The following is a 24,748-nucleotide window of genomic DNA, read 5'->3' on the forward strand; positions in this document are numbered from 1 at the left end:
GTTCATCTGAGCGGCTTCTTTTATTCATGTTTTCTGTTTATCTTGTCCTCGGCCTCGCTCATCTGTTTCTCCCTCACCTCCACTCTAAGCAGTAAATCAGCTCGGCTGTTCGTTTGACCTCCAGAGCCGCCGGAGCGTGATGCCGATGTGCTGAACCTGCTGCTTTGCCTCCTCGACGCAACCCTCCCTCCCTCCCTTGTTGTGTTCCCCCACTCACCCACTCTGTCTTTTTCCACTTGTGTATCAGCTTCCTCTGCCGATGTTGTCGCAGGGTTTCGTTTTTTTTCTGCCTGTCTGTGGTGATTCTGAGTTGTGCAGACAGTTTGATTTCTGAGATAAGTGGGTGATTGGGCGGGTCAGTGGCTAACAGAGTGAATTACTCAGTAAGAGCATTAGAGAGTTAACCTGTGTAAATGAGCTAGTGAATCACTTATGAGGTTACATGTTGCTTTGTGGCCTCTCTGTTGAGACTGGATCGAGTTTTACAGTTTTACTGGGTCACGCATCTGTTTAGATTCTAACGGCATCACGCTGAAAAACATTGTTAGTCCTACAGTTCATCTGTTTATGTTTGTGTTTCACTCAATCTGGGTCAGCCTCAAATGCCTTCCATAAATAAGCATTGGACACACACACACACGCACACGCACGCGCACACGCACGTCCATCCGGCGAGTAGTTATCCTGTTAGTGTTGATTTATTTCCATCACATCAAAGGCTGTATAAGGATGAGGACAAGCTTTCTCTGTTTCCTGACCTTACACACATGCCTACACACAAAGCGCCTTGTTACATATATAACATTTATATATATTTACATTTACATCGCGCGATGATGGACTTATCCAGCTTGGTGTTTTACGCCCTGCCTTTTTTCGGTTTCCAGCCCCGTCACACCACCACCATAGGCAGTGACAGATGTGCTTTTGTTGCTTGTGATCAAACGTGGGTGTCGTTGCCCGTTTGCCGACTTCTGTTCTACTTTTTTGAAACAGTTTGTGTGCCTGCATTTGTGATTATTTATCACTGCGCCAAATCCTTTTCCCTGAACCCAGATTTCTGTGTTTCTCCTACATTTCTTGCTTGTTAATTATAGCTTGTTGTACTTGTGAGCTGGCAGGTTAATGAACACCGATAGATTATTGTTTCAACCGGCTTTAGCAGATAACACCGGTTCACTCGGAGTGGAATCAACACTCAAAGGCTTACTGTCGCAAAATGCAGCTTCTCCTTCCTGCAACCCCCTCCCCTCACCCGTCAATAAAAGCCCTATGGACTATCCCACTCTTCTTTCTTTTTACTTTCTCTCATCACCTCGTCCTCTCCCTCTTCTTTACTACCTCCTTCTCCCACAAACTCTTTCCCTCTGCATGTTTCCTTCATCTTTACTGGCTCGTTATATCTTCTCCCCCTTTTTTAAATCTCTTTTCTGTCTCACTCCGCCTCCCTTGCTTTCTCATGTGTGAGTGTGAGAGCAGCCTCGGGGCGCTTCTATATTTCCTGGGCAGTGCAGGAGTAGATTGGAATGGAGGCCTTTTGTCACTTTTATTTACTGCTTCACTGACTTCCACAACAGCGTGCACGATTGTGTGTGTGAGCTCGTAATTGTGTGTGTGGAAATGCGGAATGATTGCAGGTGTTTGAACTGCAATGAGGTGTGTCAGGTTGTATTGCACCCTTATTTATTTTGGCTTCTTCGAGCAGAACTGTGTTTGTGTCGTTTGTTTGCCGAAAGTAGCTTTAATTCTGAACCGCGGCTCTGACACCTGCTGAGCATGCTGGGAATTCAAGCCTACAGACCATAGAACCAGTGGATGTTGATAGGAGGGCATAGACCAGGGGTGTCAAACTCAATTTCATCTCGGGCCACATTAGCATCATGGTTGCACTCAAAGGGCCAGTTTTATATATAAGACTATATAAAAATACATATATAAATATTTAATATATATAAAATAATGTATTATATTACATTATTGCCTCTGCATTGAATGATTATCGGATAGGGTAATAACTTCATAATTAACTACGTCTGAAAGCAGAAGTCTAGGGCCAATAATTGCAAGTCTCTTCAGTGAGAATGTCACAAAATGATTTTTTTTTTTAAAAGCCAAAATCCCCAAAAATAAGTGACATTTAAAAAAAAAAAAAAAAAAGTGACATTTTGAAAGAAAAGTCAGATTCCGAGAAAAAGGCAAATTCTGAGAAAAAAGTCACATTTGAGATGCATTGTGGGACATGTAGTTTATGGGCAACGTGCTTCTGTAAATCGGCATGTAACCGTATAATAAACATATTATATTCTTTGCAAGCTCTTGTGGGGCCACATAAAATGAAGTCACGGGCCAGATTTGGCCCCCGGGCCTTGAGTTTGACACCCCTGGCATAGACTGTAATACCGGTTGTCTGAAATCCTTCAACCCTAACACAACCAAACCACAGTTGTGTGTGTGTGTGTGTGTGTGTGTGTGAGCAGTGGGCAATCTCCCTCTAGGTCCTGCCTGTCAGAGAGAGGTAGACTGAAAGAAGTGTATGAATTGAAAGCCCACGGGCACATCCCACAGCCCACTTTTCCCCAATGATACTGTTACCATGCCGACAGGCCCTGTGCCAGGAGAGCATGCTTAGATGCCATTCAGTCAATTATTTCCGTGTGTGTGTGTGTGTGCATAGATTAGCATGACGTCACAGATTAGGATTATGGTGTGACCCATTTCCTATTAACAAAGAGTTGGCAACAGAGTCTGCCAATCTGTCACTAGTTTTGTGGGGGTGTATCAAAAACATTCATAGTGACCTGACGTGTTGAAAAATCTTATTTTCTTTAAAATGGCTGCTGAAAAACCTTGCATTGAGTGAGCTGAGTCGAGAATAATTATGACTTGTTATGGATAGCACAGCTGCAGATAGACACATGCAGGGCCGCGGATCAGGTTTCCATTTCAACTCGTTAATTTATTGAGTAGATGACGGTCTAAGCAATAGCCACAGTCATGTAAAGCTATAGGATTTGTTGTGTGAATATACATATCATGGAAGTGTGGGAATCCCTGCAGTTCTTTCAAAAGCGTGCAACTGCTTCATCACGACGAGATAAACACAAAAAAAGTTGCATATAAATCTTGAGCAGTCTTTGATAATGAACGTCCTAATTAAGTTTTAAGTTTCTGCTATCTGCTTTTTCATCTAAGTGGAATGAATAAAAACCAATGGCTCTCTACAAAGTTGGAAATCAATCTTAATATGGCGGGCTTTAAAACTGTCTTAAGTAATGAGATTTGTAGTTAATGGGCTAAAACATGCAGAACCAACGATGGAGGTGTTTGAATCCTGCCTCGTGTAAAGAATGGGGTTACAACCAAAGAGGGATCTATTTTTAAATCACAAAGTTCCCTCACGCTGCCGTTTGAGAGTCAAATTGGATGGTTTCCTCTGACCTTGTAGCTTGGCCACACAGCGAGCACACACAGAGGACAGATGCACGGTGAAATCCAGCTCATCCCCTCCCTCATTTCTCAATCACTTCTCCCTCCTCTCCTTCCTCCTTTCCTCACCCATTCTCTTCTTCTACGTAACAACTCTCCCACATCAGGATCTCTTATTCCCTGTCTTTGAATGTGTGTGTGTGTGTGTGTGTGTGTGTGTGTAATTTATGTGTTCAAGTGTCGTGCCCACTGTACTCTGGCCAGCCCAGACTGTTGCTAGGCTACGACAGGAAGTGTCCTGCATAGTAAATGTATCCGAGGGGGCGGGGGGGGCGGTGGGATCTGTGTAATTGACTTGGCAAGGGCATGGACGTGCGCACACACACACACACACACACACAAACAAACTACACTCACACACACACACACACACACACAGAAGCTTTGGTGTCATGATATCTAGCAGCAGGTTGTATTAAGGCGGGCAGGTTGGTCTCGCCTAACTGAGGCTGCAAGCTGAGAATGATGAAGAGTCGCTTACATCAGTGGCCTGTGGTGCCTGTGTGTGTCTGTGTGTGTGCCTGTGTGTGTGTGTGTGTGTGTGTGTGTGTCACCGTGTCACCTTTCAGCTCCGAGCAACAGAGAAATCGTTAAAAGAAAGAATCATTACACACACGTCTCCCCTTTTCCCCTCCTAACACACACTTACTCCCTACCTATGTACAGGCGTTCACTGTCGCTCGGCAGCTGTAATTAATCATAATTATGTGTTGATGATAATTACTGGATGGTTGTACTTTGTGTCAGCCTGACGCCTCCCACATGGTGCTCATGGAGGGGGGACTGATGCCATGAGAGATGAGATAGCACCGTGATGTTGGCCTCTGTTTCTCATCTCAAGATTTCATTAAGAGCTCTTATAGACAACATGATGAGTGGTGATCTGAATCACAGCTGGAAAACTCTTTAGATGACAGCTTGGAAATGTAGCTACGTTTACTAGCAAAAGAAGGTCTTGATTGAAGAAACACAATTTGTTGAATATGAAAAATATATAACCCGGTCTTTGAAAATGTAACTTTTTAAGATGTTTTATAGAAGGTTATCTTATTAATTGTATGAAATTGCACTTGCGTAAGACCAATCATCAAATAATGTTGGGACAGAGTAAACAGTCAGTGGATTTTGAAAACATCCCACAATTAATGGAGGGAGATGATCCTGTCGCCTATAACCTTTTGAGTGTTATTGTGTAAAATAATTAACCCTGATCAATATACGGTATATGTGCAGCAGATTAAACTCATGGGTAATGCTCTGGTTTGTGAGCATTTTCATATTTAGTTTGGTGGAACCGTCAGAAAAAGACCTATACTCCATTTCCATACGGTTGTTTTGAAACACTCACCTGCAGGGGAGGACGCCGAAGTAACGACTCCACCTCGATGCATCCGCCTGAAGGCTGATTGGAGATCAGTTCTGTATCAGTCTGCTGTCTCCATCTCAGCAGGGCCACCCAAGCGGAACAAACATAGTCAATTTGGTCTGTTATCGCTCAAACACACCTGGCCTGGCAGCGTCACAACTCTCTGTGTGTGTGTGTGTGTGTGTGTGTGTGTGAGTGAGAGAGAGAGAGAGAGAGAGAGAGTGACAGATGTTTTGCTATATATTTAGTGCAAATATTTGTACAGGATTAAAAGGGGAAAATTGTGATTTTTACGCATTAGAAGACATCATTTGAAATATCTCTGTGATGATTGAAGTTAATGCTCCACTTGCTCACTATGATGACAGATGGAAGTATAGATAAAAGCATTTGTGCGTGCAAGAATTCGGCATGTGTGTTTGTTTTGCTTTGGGGAGTCAGTGCATTGCGGTTTGCAGAAAGCACTTGATGCATTAGCAAAGTGAAAGTGTTGCAGGGAGCCCTCAGTTTGTGTCATAGTTGCCCGTTGAGCTCCAAACTGACGCTGTTTCGTTGGCATCTAGAGGGAGGAGGGCAGAAATAATGAGAGGCATAAAGAGGAGATTGTGAGAAGTTAAGAGGGTTAGATAATGAGAGAGAGAATAGGAGGGATAAGGGAGAGAGGCAGAGAGAGAGAGTGAGGGAGAATATGCAGATCTAGGTCAGAGAGGCAAAGCAGACGACAAACAAGTGGAGCAAGGGATGAACAGAGTCTCAAAGCTGCCCCCTCTAAACGGGCCGGAGCAGGGAGAGAGTGGGCATCCTTAGAGGACAAGAAGGAGAGAAAGAGGATAACAACACATATTTATATTCCATTATTTGTTATTTACAGGGCTTCAGCAAACATCTATTTTCATTTTTGGTTGGCGAAGCATAATAACTGGAGGAAGGAGATATAGCTAAGTTAGCTAGTGCTTTCAAAAGACTCAAGACTAGAGACTATTGAGAATGGATTCTTCTTCAAAATAATTCTTTATGCAAAAATGGTAGAACATTTAAACCTCTCAAACATGGAGATTTAATGATTTATTAGTTAATTTAAAGACATCTATTTGCCCTTTTCATTAACTTGATGGACATGTTTTTAAAAATGTTGGGGACATTTTATAAATGGTAGAAAATAATCTGCATATTTATTTATTTATAATTGTCCCTTGTCCAAATTATAAAAATGTGGTTTCCAGAACGTACATGTGAAAATAATCATTTGTTGTTTAACCTGCCGTTACATGCCACTATTTGTGGATGAGCAATAGCCAACAAAAAAACGAAATAAGGTTCTTAACAACCAAAGAATGCACAAAATAGCTGCTTAGACGGATAAACTGTTGTTGTTGTTGTTGTTAGTGAGCTTTACTGGTGTAGGCATGTTCTTGAAGATTATAGGCCAGGCTACAGCAGCTGTTTCCATCAGGTTTAACGCCTCCTGGCTCCATCTGTACTTAACAAACAGATATGAGAATGATATTGTTCATCTAACAAACTATGTCAAATTGTTACTTTAATGCGTGAATTATTGTGTCAATCATTGGACTTGTTTTGTGCAACCATCAGTCCAAAACCCAAATCAATTCTGCTGCTGTATATAACAGAAAAAGGAGCGATAATCCTCGCATTAGAGAAGCTAGAATCAGCAAATATCTTGGCATATTAGTTTGATAAATGACTGTTGATGAGACTATTCACTTGACTCATGGTTTCAATAATAATCATTTGCCTTTCCCCCTTGCTTTGATATAATTGTTCCACACAATATCCTGTTAACTGCTTTGGTGATGATATTTAATTTTGTGTTCATGTAACCAAAGACCCCACGCCATCCCCTCTTTGAATGTGCAAATCCATGAAGAGGGGGAGGACCGAGACGGAGCGAGAGATGAAGAAGAACAGACAGCGCTAATTCCTTTCTGTTGCTCCTTTCACACTTGGTCATTTAATAAGGCTGGATGACATTACTGCTCTAGGAAGGAAGGAAGGAGAGATAGAAGGAGGGAGGGAGGGAGGGAAGAGGCTCTGAGAGTAATGGATCTTGATCCAGCTCTGATGATGTCCATGTCCAATATCTCTTGGACACATTCGCTCTGTCCTGCTCTCTTACAGCCTTTGTATCTCCCTCTTCACGTCTCTGTGTGCACATGTGTGGGTGTGTGCATGCTTCTGCCTGTGCGAGAAGCGGAGAAAAAGAGAAATCTTTCTGTGTTTTCTGTGTCGGTGTATGTGTGCAAGCGTGTGTGTGAGTTTCTGATTTGTAAGTGGCTGTAATTCCTTTGTTGGACTCCAACAAAGCCAGTCCTTGTGCCTCGAGGAATTGGGGCAGTCTGATCCTAATGAGAAATCCCTGTTCAATCTTTCCAACTCTTTTACTCTCACAGAGGCTGGATTCTGTTTGTGTGTGCGTGTGTGCGTGTGCGTGTGTGTGTGAGAAATGAAAGACTGATCACAGTGTTCAAATATCCACTGGTGCTTAGTTTGCATTATGCAGTGCTGGACTGTGACACAATGAAGTATCATTATTAAATCCCTAACTTTCATTCGTTCAGCAATAAATCAGCAAGTTTAAAAGTTCCCTTTTTAATTCAAAAGAGCTGTTTAATGAGAAATGTAATTCATGGCTTTAAATAGCCTTCGTTCTGGGACCTCAGCTGATGTTAACATATTGTCAGACATCATGTGGGAAATCACCGAATGTACAATGGTTGCTCTGAGAACATACTGTAATAGCTTCTTGAAATGTAAACAAATTGGAGAGACTTTGTAAGCATAGTATGCAAGTGAAGCCGTTTGTTTTTAGGACGTTTGAGAAATACCTATAATAATTGTCTGTCCCGTCTTTCATTTAGAGTTTGAACCCCAGTGTAGCACATGTTTAAGGGGCCCAATGAGCAAAAACATGCCTTTTTGTGAGATCATATCCTTGTAATAACCTGTTTCTACTTTGTAAAACTGCAGTGCGGAGGAACAAGAACGTTCTGAGCTGCCTACATAATATTGCAGTTAATAACTGTGTATTGAATAACCTCCAACTCAGCTATTAATGGAGTCAAGTGAGTTTTCAGGAGCCTCTGGGTACAGTACAATTGATCCGTTAAAACGACATAAAAATAGATAGTGACAATGACTAATGATCAGTGTTAGGGTGCAGAGAGACTGTCCTGCTGCTGGGAAATCACTCCTGCAAGTGAATAACAAAGCAATGAAGCCTCAAACTTGTTCCCATAATATACTTTTGTTGTTATTGAAGCATAAAGCCTTTGTTTTGGCTGAAGCGCTCATTATCAGAATGGCCTTTCGATTAAAGCCCTCAGGAGGCGATCTCGAGCCAAAACCCTTAATGCCATCTGGTTTATACTGCAACACTTCCACCAAGGAAACAGTCCTGCCCTTGTTTTGCGTATGTGTGTGTAGTACCCTTCACTATGTGTGTGTGTATTTGTTTGTGCTGCTACGCTGTTCTGCTCAGACTGTAACATGCTAATCAGTTGATTCCAGACAGGTGGAAGTAATAGCCGTCAGAGTTTTTAGCGTCTCTCTCGCGGTTAGCTTCATTAGCTGATCACAGGCGCAGATGCTCTGTTGCAAACGAACCTCCTGGGTCTTCTATTCCCCCCCCCCCAGCGCCCAATCTCCCGGTTCCTCGCCTCCTATCTCCCCCAAGGCATCTGACTAGCCTCAATATTACACAACATGGCAACGTTTTGTAACGGTATCTGTCTAAATGTGTCTGTTTCTCCATGTTTTATATATTATACACAGTCTGTTAAAAGGCAGTCTTGAGTCAAACGGAAACAAAAGCTCTAGTTTGTCTGTTCTCACAAACGATACTCATGTAAACAAATCTTTAACAGTTGGAAAAAGAGGACGTCACGATTATTTATTCATCAATCAGTATTTTTGATCAAATTCTGATGAGAGAAGTGGAGTTTTTTGCTCGTTTTGTTCTAAAAATGCAGATTACATGAGTTTTTTTACTTTGATTTATGCTTTCATTCATCCAGTCATGAATATTGAATGTTTCAGAGAATTGTGCAGCGTCAGAAAACATTAATAACAGCATATTGGTGGTGGGTAGAACACCTGGTTATATCTAGGATTGTGCCTTTTAAAACGAATACGTATAAGTAATACTCATATACACTTTGTGAGTATTTCCCTCATTGTATGTGTTGCTTATAGGACAGGATCACCTTTGAAAAGTCCTGCTTACTATTGTTTTCTATCGCAGTATTGACTGATTTATACAATGATATAAATATGTCATGTGCTGCATTTCTTCAGAAAATTGTCAAATGTGAAACGACATTGACATTTCTCTTCTTTATTCTCCCTCTCCCTCTCCTTTCCTCATCCTCTCTTCTTCCACCAGGGTCGCCATGTTAAGACAGGGCAGCTCGCAGCCATCAAGGTCATGGATGTCACTGGGGTAAGACACACACACACACACACACACACACACACACACACACACACACACACACACACACACACACACCTACCTAACACACGCCTAACACACACACACTCGCCACACACGCACAACTAATCATCCCAAGTGATTATAACACCATCAACCATATCATCTTATTATGAGCGATGAGTCAGTGTGTGTGTGTGTGTGTGCATGTGTGAGTGTGTTGTGGCAGAGAGGAAATGAGGACAGGCCTATTGCCATGGTAATATTAGCTGAAAGTAATAGGACAGCATCGTGGTCTCAGGCGTGTCTGAAGCAGGAGGGAATCTCAGTTATATTTAGAGATCCTCTCATTCTGCCAGAGAAGCAATGAGGACAGCCGGAGTAAAACAACAACAATGGAACTGATGAATGAATGTGAGCATGAATGACTGAATAGGAAATGAACATATGAAGTATAACGATGAACCAATGAAAGAAAAATACCAATGGAACAGATGTGTGAAGCATGAATAAACAAATAAACTGACTGTGTGAATACATCTGCTTTAATACAATGAAAATAAATGACTGTATTCATTGATGATTGCAAATTAAATGAGTGGAAACACTAACATTTGGTAACTTAATGAGCTCCAAAATGGGCTTACTAAAACAAATGTTTTTGTTTTCACAGCTGATGATCGCTAAATGAACGTAATCAAGGCCTCATTTTCTGACATAATGAATAAGAAATTAGGGTTTTAACCAACTGCCATCACAACAACTTGTTCTTAACAACTGCTTTTTGCTTTTGTGGCAGTAACCCCCTAAAAGGAAACTAATTAAAAAGTAATGCTATTGTGGTTAATTGAGCGGCCATCAGTTTATTTTTAAATGGATTCATAAAGCAAATCCATTCCCTTTGCTGTATCACCATCCTATTAATATGTTTGAGGGGTCACACATAGAGGTCGCGGTTTAATGCCTGTTGATATTTCTCTTCTGCCAGGACGAGGAAGAGGAGATTAAAGCGGAAATTAACATGCTGAAGAAGTACAGCCACCATCGGAACATCGCCACCTACTATGGAGCCTTCGTGAAGAAAAACCCCCCTGGCGTAGATGACCAGCTCTGGGTACGCTAGTATCCGTGTGTGTTGGTGCATGTTTTATATTCTGTGCATCTCTCCTGAGTTTAACTTGAAGAGAGGAAGGCTGTCGTTTCCAGGAGAGCCACAGAGCAGAAAAGAAAGAAGGGACTTTCCATTTTTCACTGCTACACTTACTGTATGTGAAAGAAGCGAGTGTTGAGTTTGCTCGAGCACGCAGCGAATGTGTGCATTGAAGTATGTGTATATACTTTGTGTGAAATACATCAAGGATATGAGTTACTGTGCGTGGCTCGCTGGCTGCTGCAATAAATCAAATGTTAATGCGATCTAAGGGAGCTTTCTCTTCTCTGATCCTGTAGCATTCATCACGTAACAATGGGAGAATACACACACACACACAGACACACACACTCACAACCATATGGATATACACAAAGCAGCCAGATATACTGCCTGCATAATTCCTCCTGACTCAACAGCTGCCTGTATGAGTGTGTTAGTAAGTGCACAAGCTGTATGTCTGCGTGCTTTGAGATGTGTCCCGTTATGTGTATGCGTAAATGAGTTTTCTTTTGTATTTGCGTGCTGCTGGAGTACTTGTGCACAGCCTGGAGGAGAAGGGGTCGGGCCATTACTCGCCAACTTCCTCTCCCTGTTATCCAAAGTGATGATGAGAGGAGCTTGAAGCGAGGCCAGAACTGACCAGCAGCTGAAATTGTGCCCAAAAATCTCCTCCCTAAATGAGTCCGGGAGAGGAGGCAGCTGAGGATAGGGAGAGGAGAAAAGAGGAGAGGGGTTGACAGAATGGACACATTGTGTTTGGGTCAAGAGATGGACTTGATGTGTTCATGTGAACTGCTGACCTCGTTGAGTCAGTAGTTCTGTGTGACAGAAGAAGAGTCCTTAAAATGGCTGTCTGTCCATGTGTGTTCACGTGTGTGTGTGTGTGTGTGGGTGTGTGTGTGTGTGGGTTGTTTCTCTCAGTAACGCTATTACAGTAATGTGATTATGGGTTCTGTGTATTTTCTTTGTAATGTGCATCATGTTGAAGAAAGCACATTTTATTCTGTGCACATGCGCCAGTGGTTCAATGGAAATGAAAACATCCAAGAGTTACCATAGTGTTGGTATTGGAGAAACAGACCAATAGCAATATCAGTACTAAGGAATATTATATATCCCAAAAATATTTATGACTAATTTTGTGTATAAAGATTTGCGTAGTAAATATATTTACACATGATGAAAATATATTTCATTTTTTAAGTATTCACAGTCAGGTTTTGACTGTTTTCTGAAGGTTTATAGACCAAATCAATTACTTGTCAGATTATTAAATAATTAAAATAATTGTCCTGCTTTTAAAGATGACACCACAGGGTAGACTTAAAAATAAGTACATTTTGAGCAGGACCTTAAATGTTACAATAAAACTATTTATAAACACATAAAAAATGCTGCAAATAAAATATATGTCTATAGTTTATTTTTGTATATTTGACCTGATATTGGCGCAGAACTGAACCTACAAGTTGCTTGACTGACTGTCGATTAAGCCATGTGTAGGTTTTATTTGATTATGTAGAGACATTATTAATAAAAGGAAAAAAAGGAAGGTTATTTACAAGCTTTTGTTTATCTAAGTCAGGTGCATATTTGGAGTAACTGTCTTGTTTGGATCAGATACTAGACCTGCTTCTTGTTGCAGAACGTTCATTAATCCACTTGTGTGTGTGTTCAGCTGGTGATGGAGTTCTGTGGCGCCGGCTCAGTGACGGACCTGATCAAGAACACCAAGGGAAACTCTCTGAAAGAGGAGTGGACCGCCTACATCTGCCGGGAGATCCTCAGGGTGAGTGGCCATGATGCCGAGTCACTGTTTATTGTTTACTATACGAAATTATTGTTTGTGAGTTTCGAAAAACAACAGAAAGAGATCCTTGGTGATGAATAAGACCATTGTGTGTAGAAACGAAACAGCTGTTTGATTATTCATTTTCAGATTCATCATCTCACTGATTCAGCTCATGACTCAGTTCTGTCTGGCATCAATGCACTAATGAGTTTCTTGTATTTGTTATTTTCTATAGCGTAAAACAAAATGTCCCCTGTGCAATGTAAACTAATCACTACTACTGTAGGATAGTGTGTTTTCCATGTTGTCTTAATTAAAATCAGTACTTATGCTTAAAATAAAACATATTATAACATATGAATGAATTTTCTTTCTTTAGAAAATGTCTTTATCTACACGTATTTTTTTTTATTAAAACCCCTTAGGGTCTTGTAACATATTAATGAAAGTGTTGAGGTAATGGATTTGGCATTCATTTCAAGGTTCAAGGTTCTTTATTGTCAAACTAACATAGCTACAGAGTAATTATGTTGTTGAAAATCTTATGTCACAGGCTTCTCCAGCAATGCAACATAATAACAATACAGATAGCAAGAGCAATACAAAAGAAAAATAGTTATAAAATAAAGTGAGCATGTGGAATAGTGCAGTACGAGTCTATATACAAGTTATTGGAATGATATATATTAGATATTAGATACATATTACTGAGTAGCAGATGAATGTTTTGAAGTTGTTTCAGCAGTTCAATTGTTTAACAGTCTCAATTTAATTTAATTCTCATTTAATGTGATAATGTCTTAGCTTATCTTCATGTTATCCTCAGTTCATGAGTATCTTATCATTGACATGATATTTCACAGCAATCAGCAGTTGTTTGTGTTCTGTGGTTTCCGTGTGTGTGAGTAACGTATTGAATCTTTTTTGGAAATCGCTCTCGTTCCCCAGAATCTAATCTCTTCTATCTGTTTTGGTGCCGGTTTTTCGATGAGGGCCATAGCCTCAGACAGAGCCAGTTATACGCAGCGTTGCACTGAACTGAGACAACAATGATTTCCTTTCATCCACTTTTATTTCTCTCTTCACCCCTCATTTCTCATCTTATTTTGCGCTCTCTGCCTCCTCTTCCCCGCTGTGATTTGGTCTTTTTTCTGCGAGCCTTTTTTCGTGTTACATATCGTCTCTCTGTCTTCTTCCCTTTTGTATTTCTTTTACTGAGGCTTTTATTTGTTCCTGTTGTATCCTTGTCTTGGTGTTATTTTAGTCATTTTACATTCGATATAAAATGCTTGACTAAATGAGGACCCTAACCCTAACCGGACACCTTCATGAATCTGGCTTGGATTACATATACCAAACCTCTGATATAACAGTGATATATGGTGTAAGTTCAGTTATGATGGCAAGAAACACCATCTCAATCATTGCATTTCCAAATTGATTACAGAAAACATGCTAATATCACACTTTAAAAAGGTTTCTCTTTGAATATATAGAAAGGTTGTTTGATTTGTGTGACAAAATGAAAACACTTTTACAGAAAGGCTTTGCTACAGATATTCACGTGGTGTATTTTTATCCAAAAGGGATATACAAATACTGCAGTTATTACATTTTCTTCTAAGGCAACTTAGATAAAACTTGCACAAAAAAAGTGTCTCTGTAAGGAACAGCCTTTTGGTGCACATGGTGGTCAGATGTCAAGGTCAGCTAGACATTGGTATCTGGAGCGTTTAGTCTTTTTCAAGGGCACTCACTCTTGGAAATAAGCTCTTTACTTAATAAAAAATATGAATAATCATGATGCTGCATTGTCATTCCTTCTCTGTGTGTCTCTGTCTGCAGGGTCTGACTCATCTCCATCAGCACAAGGTCATCCACAGAGACATCAAGGGACAGAACGTCCTGCTGACGGAGAACGCAGAGGTCAAACTAGGTCAGTCTGTCATCTAACCCCGCATCACAAAACGCCTTTTGGATTGGGAGGGCAGGAGGAGGTATACAGTTTCAGATGTGTGTGTGTGTGTGTTTGTGTGTGTGGCTTCTTCTTTTATGCTGAATACCAGCAGAGTCATCTCTCTGTAGCTCGGCCACTGCTCTGGTGCAGATTGCTGAAGAAGGGACTATCTCTCTTTCCTCTCTATCACTCTCTCCCTAAGACCCAGTGGGCAGGGGATTATAAACTATGTGTGTGTGTTTGTAAATGGGGCGAGTTATTGCAGGTTAAGCTATTCGTTTCTGTTTAGAGTCCATTAAGGAATGTAGTAAAGCCCTTTGGAATCGGCCCACACACACTCTCAAAGACACACACTGAGAAAAACAACGATTAAAGTCAGCTGTCTTGACTTGTTGCCTTTGTGTGTGTGTTTTTCTCTGTAGTGGACTTTGGAGTTTCAGCCCAGTTGGACCGAACAGTGGGACGGAGGAACACGTTCATCGGGACGCCATATTGGATGGCACCTGAGGTCATCGCCTGTGACGAGAACCCTGAGGCCACGTACGACTTCAAGGTGCCTAAACAACCTCCTTTCCACATCTGTGTGTTGAGCCCTTTTTGTGTAACCCTGAGTATTTATGCACTGTGTCTCTGCCATTACAGAGTGATTTATGGTCACTGGGAATCACAGCAATAGAGATGGCTGAAGGAGCACCACGTATGTACACAGTCTAAAACACACATCTCCACCACACATCATCTCTTAGTGCTTCTACAGTAGATCATTACAAAGTCTTTTTATTTTAAGTCTAGGACAGTGCAACTAATTCTTAGCCAGTTTTTTGTAATGAAGGCCAAAGAGCAGATCTAAAATTGGTTGTGAAATTGCTTCTTCTTTTTCTTTTCCCTTCTTTCATTACCTTATTCCTAGCAGACATGCACATTATCAGGATGTTCAGTAGAAAAGCTGCTTCTGGACATACTTTAGATTTGTCAAGGTTGTTCAGTTCTAGCAGTCTAGGACAGATCAATCCTGCATAAAGGAAGAAGACCTCGAACTGGATATGAATATTTCAATATGTGCTTCACAAGTTGAACATATACTGTATAGGTGAAGACCCAATTTACAAATTTACAACAAAATCATATTTGTTAGGATGTTAAAAAAAGTCTGAAACTCATAGGACGTACTAAAATCCGTTAAATAAAATGATGCAAAAAGACTTCTATCATTTTTCAGCTGAAACCTGGCCATGTTTGACAATGCGAAGTTTGAATATGTAAATGTGAAACTGCCTTTTTGTGAGATAGATAACAACCTAGGTGTTCCATGTGTTCAGAAAGTTGAGACTTAAGTGTGTGTCAGTATATCTAATAGATTGTTATCAGTATTGACAGCCTATATTGATCAGATGAGGACAAACTCCAGCTGGCTTTGATTAAATGCCATGATGATAGGTGAGAAACATCCACCCAAATTCACCCATGTTTGGTATTTCAATCTTTAGCGCTGTGTGACATGCACCCAATGAGAGCCCTCTTCCTCATCCCGCGAAACCCCGCCCCCAGACTCAAGTCAAAGAAGTGGTGAGTGTGAATCTTACAACCCCATTAAAAGCAGTTCAGTCATAAACTTGGTTACAGTGGACCATTCATTTCTCTTAAATGTGGTTTCAGGTCTAAGAAGTTCCAGTCGTTCATAGAGAGCTGTCTGGTGAAGAGCCACGGCCAGAGGCCCAGCACGGAGCAGCTCCTCAAACACCCGTTCATCAGAGAGATGCCCAATGAGAGGCAGATCCGCATCCAGCTGAAGGACCACATCGACCGTACCAAGAAGAAGAGAGGAGAGAGGGGTGAGCAAGAACACACACTCCTATGCATTTAAACACGGATGTACATCTAGATTCACACACAGGTGGAGGAGGTGGAGGGATTCATTAAGTAAAAAAAACATGGTAGCTTGCAGGTGTTAAAGGTCACCTATTATGCAAAATCCACTTCTTCATGTCTCTTCTACATCAACATGTGTCCCCTCTTCTTCATGTCTCTTCTACATCAACATGTGTCCCCTCTTCTTCATGTCTCTTCTACATCAACATGTGTCCCCTCTTCTTCATGTCTCTTCTACATCAACACGTGTCCCCTCTTCTTCATGTCTCTTCTACATCAACACGTGTCCCCTCTTCTTCATGTCTCTTCTACATCAACATGTGTCCCCTCTTCTTCATGTCTCTTCTACATCAACACGTGTCCCCTCTTCTTCATGTCTCTTCTACATCAACATGTGTCCCCTCTTCTTCATGTCTCTTCTACATCAACATGTGTCCCCTCTTCTTCATGTCTCTTCTACATCAACATGTGTCCCCTCTTCTTCATGTCTCTTCTACATCAACATGTGTCCCCTCTTCTTCATGTCTCTTCTACATCAACATGTGTCCCCTCTTCTTCATGTCTCTTCTACATCAACATGTGTCCCCTCTTCTTCATGTCTCTTCTACATCAACATGTGTCCCCTCTTCTTCATGTCTCTTCTACATCAACACGTGTCCCCTCTTCTTCATGTCTCTTCTACATCAACACGTGTCCCCTCTTCTTCATGTCTCTTCTACATCAACATGTGTCCCCTCTTCTTCATGTCTCTTCTACATCAACACGTGTCCCCTCTTCTTCATGTCTCTTCTACATCAACATGTGTCCCCTCTTCTTCATGTCTCTTCTACATCAACATGTGTCCCCTCTTCTTCATGTCTCTTCTACATCAACATGTGTCCCCTCTTCTTCATGTCTCTTCTACATCAACACGTGTCCCCTCTTCTTCATGTCTCTTCTACATCAACACGTGTCCCCTCTTCTTCATGTCTCTTCTACATCAACATGTGTCCCCTCTTCTTCATGTCTCTTCTACATCAACACGTGTCCCCTCTTCTTCATGTCTCTTCTACATCAACACGTGTCCCCTCTTCTTCATGTCTCTTCTACATCAACATGTGTCCCCTCTGTGAAAAGAGATTCTGAAAGTTTCAGGAAAAAAGATTCTCTCTCTTTTTGTCCTGATCCATTTATATAAAAACCTGTCTGAAAATGAGCTGATCAGATTTTGGCCACTTTATGATGTCATAACGATTTTTTGGCTTGTGTAACCATAAGCCAATCACCAACCAAGGTAACCCCCCCCCCCCACACCCACACCTTATCACCTGGATCTCCTCCTAGAGCACCATTGTGTTCTTTGTAACCAAATATCTCTCAGAGGGGCGTGGGGAGGGGCTCCTTATTTTCATCTAAAGTAACAGACAGAGAATCAGCACTTATGAAACAGGGCTGAAACAGAGGGGATTATGGGTAATGCTGCAATGATCTGTTTGGTGTTTGGAGCCAAACACTTCAGAGACATGTTTTGTATATATCTGAGACCTATAATATATTGATGAAAAACAGTATAATAGGGGACCTTTAAGTAAAAAACACATCGTAGCTTGCAGGTGTTAACTGACGTTGAAAATATAGCTTTTATTAAGCAGCACCCCCCCCGGGTATGAAAAGTGAAGGCAATTTGGAAGTGCCTTAATCTTGCATTCTCTATAATATCAAACGGATAAACCCACTGGTAGCCGAAAGAAATTTGGTGATATGAAATCTATGAGAAACTGACTTAAAAATACTTGGATAGTATCAAAAGTAGGGTTTGATGTCATGAAAATGAAGGATTATAACTATAAAGTGCAGCAGTCCAACCAATTATATTCGTTGTTTGGCTGAAGTGCTCTCTCACACTCACACACACGTGCTCAAACCAACACACACAAATGCACATTCGACTCATTGCATTAAAATGAGTGCTGCATGAGCGAGCTGTAATACACTTTCATACAAAGACGCAGATGCACATTCTCCCACACATGTGCAGGACATAAAAGTGACAGACTTCCACTGCACCGCGAAACAAACAAACACACACAGTTTGAATGATAGACTGACAGAGGCACACAAGAACCACATTAACCGCTTCAACAAACAGCACACTGCAGGGCGGACGTCTCCATGATGTATAGAAATGTCTCATCGTTGTAGAGACTGTGGCTTTCTCCAGCTGTCACTAGATACCTCATTCACACCAACGCAACTCCGGTTCAAGCTCCGTGCTAGAGCTTTTCAGGTTCAGAACCGGTTCTTCGGTTTAGCTCCGGCTCTTTTCACACCGCCCAGTGTCCGACTGGTGCTGCGTCATTGAGTCATCGTTTGCGTCATGACGTAACCGTTTGCGTGCCTGCTTCATAAAGCCAAACCGCAAAACCACAGCTCACACCGACAACAACAACAATGGCCGATTGTGTTGAAGCGCTACTCGTTTTGGTTTTGCTCTGTCGAAACGAAATGGAAGAGCAGTAGGTAGCTGGTCTCTTCAGTGGACCACTGCTGCTTGTTAAGTTTCTCCATCGTTGTGTACAAACTGGATAAAACGCGGGCTTGTTGTTGTTGTTCAGGAGTTGATCCCGCCCCTGCCCCCGCCTCGACGTAAGCGTTACGTATGCGGTGCTTTTGCTCTAGCCGGACAACTTTTTGGTGCTTGAAACGAACCGGATTCTGGAGCTAAGAGGCGGCTCCGCTGCGGTGTGAACAGGAAAACCCGGTGCTTTTCAAGCTCCAGCTCCGACCCGGCCCTGAAACACCATTGGTGTGAATGAGGTATCGGAGGACAGGTCTGTGTGGATGTGTCTCAGAAAGAGCGTTATGCTCAAAGCCCCGTTTCACTGAAAGAGCTCCGAGCTTATGTTCTCCACTTCGCTACACACAGTAAAATGACAATTTATACTCTTATTTAAAGCGGCTAAAAGAAAGTGCCTTGAAGGAGGGAGGATCTGGGAAAGCCAGAATCGTGAGCTGTTTAGAAATGAACAAAGGTAGTTGAAGTGAATCATGAAGAGTGGAATGGCTTTTCTGTCTGCTTGTTATTACCTCACTCACTCTGGTTTTATTCTTTCATATGGTTTTTAGTGTTTGACATTTCTTATTCTCTTTCTCCATTAGATGAGACAGAGTACGAGTACAGTGGAAGTGAAGAGGAGGATGAAGAAAGAGAAATGGGTGAACCGAGGTCAGTGTCCTCAAAATACACTTTTTTTCCCCCCCAACACATCTTAAATCTCTTCACTTACTAAAAATACTCGTGCCCTCTCACCGGTCCGTTCGCAGCTCCATCATCAACGTCCCCGGAGAGTCGACCCTGAGGCGGGACTTCCTGCGCCTGCAGCTAGCCAATAAGGAGCGCTCTGAGGCGCAGCGGCGGCAGCAGCTGGAGCAGCAGCAGAACGAGGAGCACAAGCGCTTACTGCTGGCGGAGAGACAGAAACGCATCGAGGAGCAGAAGGAGCAGAGGAGGAGGCTGGAGGAGGTACGCTGGAGGAGGACAATTATCATGACCTTGTTGAAAGCTATTTGAAAAACATATGAGTATAAATGTTATTTAGTAGCCCCAGAGATGAGAAACGTACACACATCCTTTACTCAAGTAGAAGTACAGATACTCGTGTTTAAAAACTGACTTTTCTTTACTCAAGTAAAAGTAACGAAGTATGGGCTTTGAAATGTACTTCAGTAAAAAGTACCCATAACTAGCAGCTGTTTTAAAGAGTACCTGACCTCCCTTTATATTAATAGAACAATAATGTCATTGTTCGCTAATGAATGTTTCCATGCTGAACAACGGCAACATGACAACGTTTTCATTGGTCCCTCTTCTTTAGAGAAGACCAGGAAATGATGGATACACGGATCGTGTTCAAATCAATAGGCACGCAATGACTCTAAATAATAATGATCACGCCACCAAACACACATTCAAACGAACCTGTTTTGAAAATGTAAGAAGTAAAAGTACAGGAATTTTAAAGGTAAAACGTTGTCAGAAAAATAAGTAGTGGAGTAAAGTACTGATACCAGAAAAATGTACTTAAGTACAGTAACGAAGTATTTGTACTCCACTACTTCCCACATCTGAGTAGCCAACATTTACATTTTCCCACCAAAAGCCAGTAGTAAGCCCTCCATGCTGTCCTGGTTACAACACTTTAAAGCCTATTTGCAAACATAATTTGTCACATTCTGGCAGTTTACCTAACAAAACATTTTATTCACCATTTGGGTCGAGGCTTCAGTATAAAATGTGAGCGTTCCAGAGACAGACTGGCACACACAGCCTGTCCCCAGTGTCCCTCTCTCAGTTCCAGAGAGCAGGCTTATAGAAGAAAATCCTCCAGCCCATAATCTGTGCGCTCTCTCTGGGTTCCCACCAGGACTTGCTTCCCAGCGCACTGCAAAGCAGCATGACTCAACTTGAATAACATGACCCCCCCGCTTACGGCCAAGTGTGCGTCTCTGTGTGTGGGAAAATACATGTGTGTTTGAGCAGGGGTGGATGGTTGTGTGTTTGTATCCTGTTTGAATTACCTCTCCTTCTTTTATTTAAAGGGGACCTATCATGCAAAATGCACTTTTTGATGTCTTTTATACATAAATACGTGTCCCCGGTGTGTCAGGGAACTCACAAAGTGTCAGAAAACAAAACCCTCTCTCTTTTCCTCCGTACCCAAATCTCTAAAAACGGGGGTACAACAGAGCTGATCCAGATTTGCGTAAATTACGTCATATTGGAAATGTGGACCCACGGCACTATCAGAAACGTCGCTATCAGAAACAATGCCCGACGCGTTTTTGACGTAATATGGTCTTTGTTTACATTAGCAAGCCTCGCTAACACTCAGAGCTAACCTGTACTGGAGAGAGTATGTGTAAGAAAGCAGGAAATAAAAAAAGGAACTCACCTTGTGGTAAACCCGCAAGAGAAAAAGCATTTGAGCTCCATACTGTTTCAGAAATAATTCTTGATGTGGTTTGGAACATGATGGCATTTAATCACGGCAACATTTAACTGTATCTGCCGGGTGATTCTGAGCAGGCATTAGCTCCCTTATTATCCTTTATTCAAGCTAAGGACCCAGAATCAGAAGTTCTCTAACAGGCCTGAAACAGAGGGATATGAGGGATGTCTAAAATGCATGATCTGTTTGGTATTTTGAGCAAAACACATCATAGACCATTTTTATATATTTGTATATATCTGAGACCCATAATATATGCCTAAAAATAGCATGATCGGAGACCTTTAAAGATTCTAAGCCAAGACACAATGAAGAAAGGAAATAAATGTATTTAAAGCAAAAGGAATTATGATGAAATTAGTTTACATATCAAAAAGCAGCGTGTGTGGAGACATGTTACTTATTTTATTTGTGTGAAAACAATGTGTTCTCCTGCTCTCCTCACAGCAGCAGCAGCGAGAGCGTGAGGTGAGGAAACAGCATGAGAGGGAGCAGAGGAGACGCTACGAGGAAATGGAGCAGCTCCGCAGAGAGGAGGAGAGGAGGCATGCAGAAAGAGAACAGGTTCATACACTTACTGTACTATTGTATTAAAACAAACTTCTTGTATGAATACAGACAGTATGGTGCCACAGGAAAGTGTAATATGATGACAACTCAACTCCAGAATCCCTCATTTGCCCCAAAACGTTCTGTTTCTTTTTATGGCAACATCTCCCTCCGTCCCTGTGAGTCACTCTGATTTGACTTGTCTCCTTAAATTACCTCAGTGGTGTATTTTTGTTCTTTGCAGGATTTTCAGTTTCAGATACACAACTCGTACACTTTTAAGCTGATTACGCATGCTTTGTTTTTCTGTGCATAATCTCCTACCCTCTTGTTGTTACGGCCCGTCCACACAGCAGCGTTAAAAAAGTCTTCCAACGCTTCTGAATGGGGTGACGTCACTTTGCCTCACTTTTCGCCGAACTGCATTGTGGGAAGCAAAGCGGAGATTTCCAGGCATCTCAGGCTTCAAAAGTTGAGCAATGTTCAACTTTTGAAGCTGAGGTGGAAGCGTCAGCCAATCAAATCCCATTTATGCAAATCTGACAGTACAAGCGTTAGCCAATCAAACCGCGTGCATGCTGGGAGAGACATACCGCAGGTCATTTCCTCATATTCCAAAAAATGGAGGAGAAATTAATTATAGCTGTAGGGAATCACCCGGTGCTTTATGACCAGTCCCTATTTACCTACTGGGATACAAACCGGAGGAGCCAGGCATGGAGGGAGGTGGCAGAGACAGTGGTAGGTTTTCGCCTGTTTGGGGAGTTTATATCCAGTTTACTTCGGGCTTTTTTGCTTTGTATGTCGGGGGCGGGAGATTCATGTGATTGGTTGTTGGTCGCGTTGCTCGCAAAAAATCCCCAAGCTTCAGATACGCCCACCTCCAAGATTTTTTTACCGCTGCTGTGTGGACGTACCGTTAGGCCTCTCTTTTCTCCTCAATCGTAAATGCAAAATATTATTTTCTTCTTTCTCTTCGGTTTTGCCCATCATATGTTCTTTAGATTTCTGTCTAAGTCAGTCAAACTTTATTGAAACATCTTAAATGGATCTCCTTTTTCTCAATTGGGATGAAGGAAATAATAGCTTCAAATTATTACTTTTAGAAAAAGTTGTTGTTCTTTAGTGTAAGCAGTAGGGATGCCAGCGATTATTCGATTTTTCGAATATTCGTTACAGTCTCCATAATCGAAAATTATTTTTAAAATTCGATTTTATTTATATATTTTTTTATTATTATTTATATTTTTCTTTTTTTTTCCTGGCTTAGTTTAAACCAAAATATAGACTAATGCTAATAATAGTAATAGTATTAATAATTGTAAATGGCCATTGGTCACACCACCAGTTTGTTTTACTGTAAACTTGGAGGAAGCCAGCAGTGCAGGCAGCGCAGAGTGCAGACTGCTGCAGCCTGCTACACACCGACCCCGCCCCCCCCCCCCCCCCCCCCCCCCCCCCCCCCCCTCTCCGTCACACGTGCGATTGATTTATTGGCGATATACAGAACAGTGAGAACATACTTTTTTTTTTCTCTCCCGCGGGGGGGGGCGGCGGCGAATAATCGATTAATATTCGCCAGGGCTGTCCGATTTTCGAATTTGATCATGGTCAGTTTCTGGCATCCCTAGTAAGCAGTTCCTTGAGGATGAAAATCAAGACGTGCCCTGTCAACATTATAACACAAGTGTGATCTGCCACAGTTTAGAGTGCCAGGGTGTATGACAGTGTTGATGGGTCAACTAAAAAGATCATATATATATTTTGAATAAACACAGAACCTCGACTACAGCTTGTAAATTATCATTCAGTTTTAAAACCTTTTTCGAAAAATTCCTAAAGGATTTTTTAATAATTTCTCAGAGCTTGGATCCTTTTTGACAAAGTATTTTTTCTGAAAAACAAAATGATCAGAATGGAAAATAACCACATATCTACATTTATTAGGTTTTGTCATGGGCCCTGTATCTTTCTCCTTTTGATTCTGTCTGTATTAAGATTTGTGTGTGTCTTCCTCAGAACATCTTTTAACAATCATTTCCCCTTGACCTGCTGTTCTGATGTGTATTATTTGTCTGTCCTGGTCCCTTTTTATCGCTCTGTTTCTCTCCTCCTAAGATTACGTGTTTTGAGAGATGTATTTAAACCCCTCTTTTCTCTCTTGTCTCCTTATCATGTTTTCTTTGTAACACATTACAATTGTTGGAGAACGCATCCTCCTTAGCTTCATCTGGTTCCTGACTGATCTTCTCTCCTCATTCACTGCCACCTCAGGAGATTATCCTCTCTATATCGCTTTCTATCTCTGTCTTTCTTACTCTGTCTGTGTTTCGACGTTCAGATTTCCTGATTTTTCTCTCGGTCTATTTCTATCTCCTTGTGCCGACACGCTGCTCAGGAGTATATCCGTAGACAGCTGGAAGAGGAACAGAGGCAGTTAGAGATTCTCCAGCAGCAGCTACTACAGGAACAGGCATTACTGATGGTAACCATAGCCCTCCCACGTGCTTCTGCTGCCCCCCCATCTGTGCTGTGTGTGGCCCCCTACCCCCACTGCATGCACCTGAGTGACAGTTTCACAGAGGAACTGACTCAAGGAATCCACAGTCTGAGACACTCAACATGTCTGCTACCTATTTGAAAAACATGGAACATAAACAATGCATTTCTTATCTCCAGTGCTTGTTATTCAGATCACTCATTGCATGAAGTATACCATTTAGTTGGCTGGATCTCAAAGGATTTCCCAAAGGGTGCAGAAAAACTGTTTTGTCAGCCTCAATCAGTTGGGCCCACGCAAAGTGAGAACATCCAAGGGGAAATAAGACGGATATATTTCCCACAGAGGGGTTTCTCAGTGCCAATCTTATCTATGTCTGTGTTTTATTAGTGCGAGGAATCCACAGTAGGTATTGTATGATGTGTCCACTGCCCCTTACATCTTATTTGAGGAGAAATACAGTAAAGGATGAAACCTTTTGAGATCCAATCCATGTCAACCCCAGAGACCACAGTAATGACTTCACGCACCAAAACCCAGAGATGTGTTGCTGCCCAAAAATAGCATCTTCCCATTCCCTCTCAACTTCCTTCCTACCTCCATGTCTCCTTCCCTCTCAGTACCTTCCTTCCTTCCTT

At 41.7% G+C, this 24,748-nt stretch overlaps 1 protein-coding gene across 5 annotated transcripts in view; it reads left to right on the top strand.

The window, feature by feature from the left end:
- The window catches only part of tnika (TRAF2 and NCK interacting kinase a), a 69,421-nt gene that overhangs the window by 24,249 nt on the left and 20,424 nt on the right, over nucleotides 1–24,748 (top strand). For all 5 annotated transcript variants that reach the window (XM_034144445.1, XM_034144441.1, XM_034144442.1 and 2 more), the window contains exons 3-13: nucleotides 9,255–9,311; nucleotides 10,291–10,416; nucleotides 12,134–12,244; nucleotides 14,093–14,183; nucleotides 14,627–14,757; nucleotides 14,847–14,901; nucleotides 15,692–15,770; nucleotides 15,861–16,036; nucleotides 19,212–19,278; nucleotides 19,377–19,575; nucleotides 21,509–21,625. In XM_034144445.1, the coding sequence (XP_034000336.1) occupies nucleotides 9,255–9,311; nucleotides 10,291–10,416; nucleotides 12,134–12,244; nucleotides 14,093–14,183; nucleotides 14,627–14,757; nucleotides 14,847–14,901; nucleotides 15,692–15,770; nucleotides 15,861–16,036; nucleotides 19,212–19,278; nucleotides 19,377–19,575; nucleotides 21,509–21,625 (1,209 nt within the window). The remainder of the gene's footprint in view (nucleotides 1–9,254; nucleotides 9,312–10,290; nucleotides 10,417–12,133; nucleotides 12,245–14,092; nucleotides 14,184–14,626; nucleotides 14,758–14,846; nucleotides 14,902–15,691; nucleotides 15,771–15,860; nucleotides 16,037–19,211; nucleotides 19,279–19,376; nucleotides 19,576–21,508; nucleotides 21,626–24,748) is intronic.

Source organism: Trematomus bernacchii, unplaced genomic scaffold (genome assembly GCF_902827165.1).
Source record: "Trematomus bernacchii unplaced genomic scaffold, fTreBer1.1, whole genome shotgun sequence".
Taxonomy (NCBI): domain Eukaryota; kingdom Metazoa; phylum Chordata; class Actinopteri; order Perciformes; family Nototheniidae; genus Trematomus; species Trematomus bernacchii.